This window comes from Rousettus aegyptiacus, unplaced genomic scaffold (genome assembly GCF_014176215.1).
Source record: "Rousettus aegyptiacus isolate mRouAeg1 unplaced genomic scaffold, mRouAeg1.p scaffold_m13_p_2, whole genome shotgun sequence".
In the NCBI taxonomy this organism is placed as follows: Eukaryota; Metazoa; Chordata; class Mammalia; order Chiroptera; family Pteropodidae; genus Rousettus; species Rousettus aegyptiacus.
This window is the reverse complement of record NW_023416295.1, coordinates 61160560-61164124: the sequence shown is the minus strand read 5'-3', so window position 1 is coordinate 61164124 and position 3565 is coordinate 61160560. Positions and strand designations below refer to the sequence as shown.

Genomic DNA, 3565 nt, shown 5'->3' with positions numbered 1-3565 from the left:
GGTGTGAAACCTTTCTGTGTCTGAAACTTGCTATAAGCATGCACCTTGCACACAGCTGAGCCCAAAGCAAGGTATCTACAAATTGTAACCAATTGATAGGTTTTTGATCCCAAATCGATTTCCACTGGAGCACTGAATTCACTGGTGGGCTAATAAATCTGTGGGAAGAAAAGACTCTCAGCAGATATTGCAGCCACAAAAAAAAAAAAACTGAGTTTAATTTTAAATGTCTGATTTGTCCCTGAGCAAACCAGTTGTTTGGCTGCTTCTCTTCGAAATGTAGAAGCTGCAGATTTAATTTTGTGCTATAGAAACTGTCTACCAAATAAGAAGTCTCCACTTTTTGTCTTACCCATGATTCACTCTTGACTACATGTTGACCCTGCTCTCCTCCCCAGACACAAACAAGTAAACAAACGAAAACAAGCAAATCCTTACCTGCTGAAAAGGCAGGACCAACAGGCAAAACTTCAAAATCCATTTTTCAAGCCTGATACCATTTTAGGTCATAATTCCTGGCAAGGTTTACTTTGAGAGTGAAGTAGACACTTAATAGTGGACAAGATGTTAAAGGACACTCAAACCTTTTGGTCCCAACCTTTGAGTCATTCACATTGTTTATGCCAGTTGTGCTTCTTCCAAGTAAATGGGAGCACTTTACTGTTACTTCATTTCAGTCTTATATCTGCTATTGTAAAGTCTTCAATTGCTATAGCTTAGCAGAGGATCCTTTATGTTCTTGAAAATATTTAGGATCCTACCCAAGGGCTAAAAATGAACTACTTAGAATCTCTTCTCAAGCTTAAGCTTGAAGCTATTGTATCCATTGGATTGTTTTCATGGTCACGGTTTTTCTCTTTTATCCAACACTGTTCAGGTTCTGAGCCCTAAATGTGCTGACTACCATCTGTAGCTCCACTCTGACCCAACCTTCCCAGTTTGGGTTGTAATACTCATCTCAGACATTTGGGAGCTCACCTAACTCCTTTGAACCTTCCTGCCCGGCCTGGGCCTAATTACTCTAAATTCAAAAGCAGGTGAGGTCCATCTCTTTCTTCTAATCTTACCCTTTAGTTAGAACACGTAACATGGCAAAGACAATGCATCTCATGTTTTCGTAACACTAGTTTACCCCAGGGAGTATTAACAGCACTATGTACTTTAGCAGCTACTTCTCCTCACGTTGTTGTTGTTGTTGTTGTTGTTATTATTTTAATTTTTTTTGAGGAGCAACCAGATGCAGCCTTGCTGACGTTGGTCAGGGAAAAGATGCCCCCCCCACCCCCCGCCCCTCGCCCCAAGGCTGGCCAAGCCGTCTCTTCCTTTCATTAGTGGTGTAACCCTGTGTTCCCGCTGGAGCCTTGCTCGGAAGTGTAATCTTCCCACTGGGACCTCCTGCCGTCTCGCCTGGCTCATAGAGCTGAGCTTAAATGAAATATAAAATATTAACTGTAAGAGAAAACAAATGCTGCTGCCACCAGGACGGCTCTTGTGCCCGAGGCTTGTCCCTGTCTCACTCTCCTCTAGGCCTCTCAATCTCACCCCCACCCTCGACCCTCGGTGGGATCCATGGGTTGAATCACAGCTCTGCAAAAACGAATTCCCTGGTCCGGTAACCCACCGCCCGTTCCCTTCTGCCGAGAGCGCAGAATGACCACCAGGAGGCCAGGAACAAAACACTTAAATGTTGCATTTATTAAGGAAATGTTATCTAAGGAAAAAAAAAAAAAAAGGTCAAAATGGTGTCACGAATGTCAAGAGCACTTTTGTGGCGTAAACCGTGCAGCTACGTAAGAGTTCTTCTATTCTGGATCTTTGCCCAGGGCAGCTGAGGTGCCAGCTCCCCGCAAAAGACCCAGTTATAAATGCAATAAAAGAAACAACTCACCCCGTTCACATTCTCAGGTTCCCCTCCCCCACCCCTTTTCCCACGATGATAAAACTCTAATCCCAGGCAGGCAAACAGGCCACTAGGGCAGACAAAGACTTATCAAATATTTGTATTCAAGCAAACTAACACTAAAATCCCTTAAAACCTCACGTTATAACTAATCAAAGGAATTTACCGCCTCTCCCGCCAGCGCTGGGAGAAGCGGGAGAGAATGGGCGCGAATCCGGACACGGATTTCTGTGCCCCCATTAGTTCTGTTGTGTGGTGTATACACAGATCACTTTCTCGGCCACCAGGCATTCGGTGCCGCTGGGTTTCTCCCCTGCCCGCCCTCTCCACCTGCCCCAGAGCTTGGCCCACCTGCGGGTGGAGAAGGGCCTTCGCCCGTCGGTTTCCCTGCATCTCAAACTAGCGACAGCTTCCAAAGTTTGCGCCCTAATCTCTGTGTTCTTGCCACTTGCTGCTGAGTCCAGAATCAGGGCACTTCCTCCTGCAGCAGGCATGGGGACTTTGAAAGAGCGAGCGAGAAACAGGTCGCTTCATCCCGAAAGGCAGAAGTCGAGAGAAATAATTGACTCCGACAGGTTTGCTTCGCCCATTCTCGGATGGTGAGGGGGCGCGGTCGGTCTGGCGAACTGGGGAGGCACGGAGCGGCTGCCGCGGGGGCGGGAGGGCCGGTCAGTATGGCCCCACGACCACCGCCTCCACCTCCTTAGAAGGTCTCCGGTCCTTCACCAGGAAGTTGATCATGCCCTCGGACTTGATGAGGAGGTTGCAGCCGAGGAAGAAGATCCCGAAGACCACGGTGAGCGAAAGCACGCACATCACGGCGATCTGCACCACGCGCATGATGTACAGGCTGCGCTCGTCCGGGCTGCCCTCTGCGAAGCCGTCGTCGGTTACCACGGACGCCTGGGTGCAGCAGCGCACGGCGCGCTCCAGCGCCTCGCTGCTGTTGGCCAGGAACAGGCCGGCCACATCGGTCTGGTTGCCCAGAGCCGGATTCATCGCGGGAGAGGGCGGACGCCCGGGGAAGCGCGGGTCCGAGGGGTGGGAAGGCAGCGGCGCGGGAGGAACAGGTGCCGAGCTGAGCGCTCACTTGCAGACTCGCGCGCGCCCGCGCGCGCGGAAGGGCTGCTTGCTCTCTTCTTTCCAAAGTCCCTGGGCCGTGGGAATTTCCCAGGAGCCTTTCCGAGTCGCACCGCAGCCGGTCTGGTCTGCGCCGTCTGCTCCTGCCCGGGCGGTGCTTGTTCCCGGAGCTCGCTCGACTGGGGGATGTTGGAACTTGGCGGGGCTGGGCCAGCAGGGCCGTGGGAGGTGCGGGCGGCCGCGGGGAGGCTGCTCTGAGCGAACAGCGGCCTCTTCCGGCCACGCCGCGGTTCTGCGCCGGCTGAGGTTGGGCGGTGGGGAGGCGAAGGGGCGAACCTTCTGGTTTTGCTTTTCTTGCTTCGCTTCTTTCCCAATTGCAGAGGTCACAGTGCTTTTCTGCCTCGATGGATGATTAAATAGTTCGGGCGGAGGAAGGGTTGCGACCAGCTGAAAGTTTCCTAAGAACTGGGTCACACCAGCTCTGCGTGTCCTTTGCCTCCCGCCCCTCTCACCTCTGGGCTGATGGAAAGTGGCGATGAATCGAAGGTGCCAGATGGTGCTTGCGAATGCACTGGCCAGCCGCCT

At 51.9% G+C, this 3565-nt stretch overlaps 1 protein-coding gene across 1 annotated transcript; it reads right to left on the bottom strand.

Moving 5' to 3' along the window:
* Positions 1-1721: 1721 nt before the first annotated feature.
* RPRM (reprimo, TP53 dependent G2 arrest mediator homolog) lies at positions 1722-2996 on the bottom strand. The gene has a single exon (XM_016165644.2). It carries the CDS (start codon positions 2897-2899, stop codon positions 2570-2572), a length of 330 nt encoding a protein of 109 aa, XP_016021130.1. The 5' UTR covers positions 2900-2996; the 3' UTR covers positions 1722-2569.
* Positions 2997-3565: the final 569 nt, after the last annotated feature.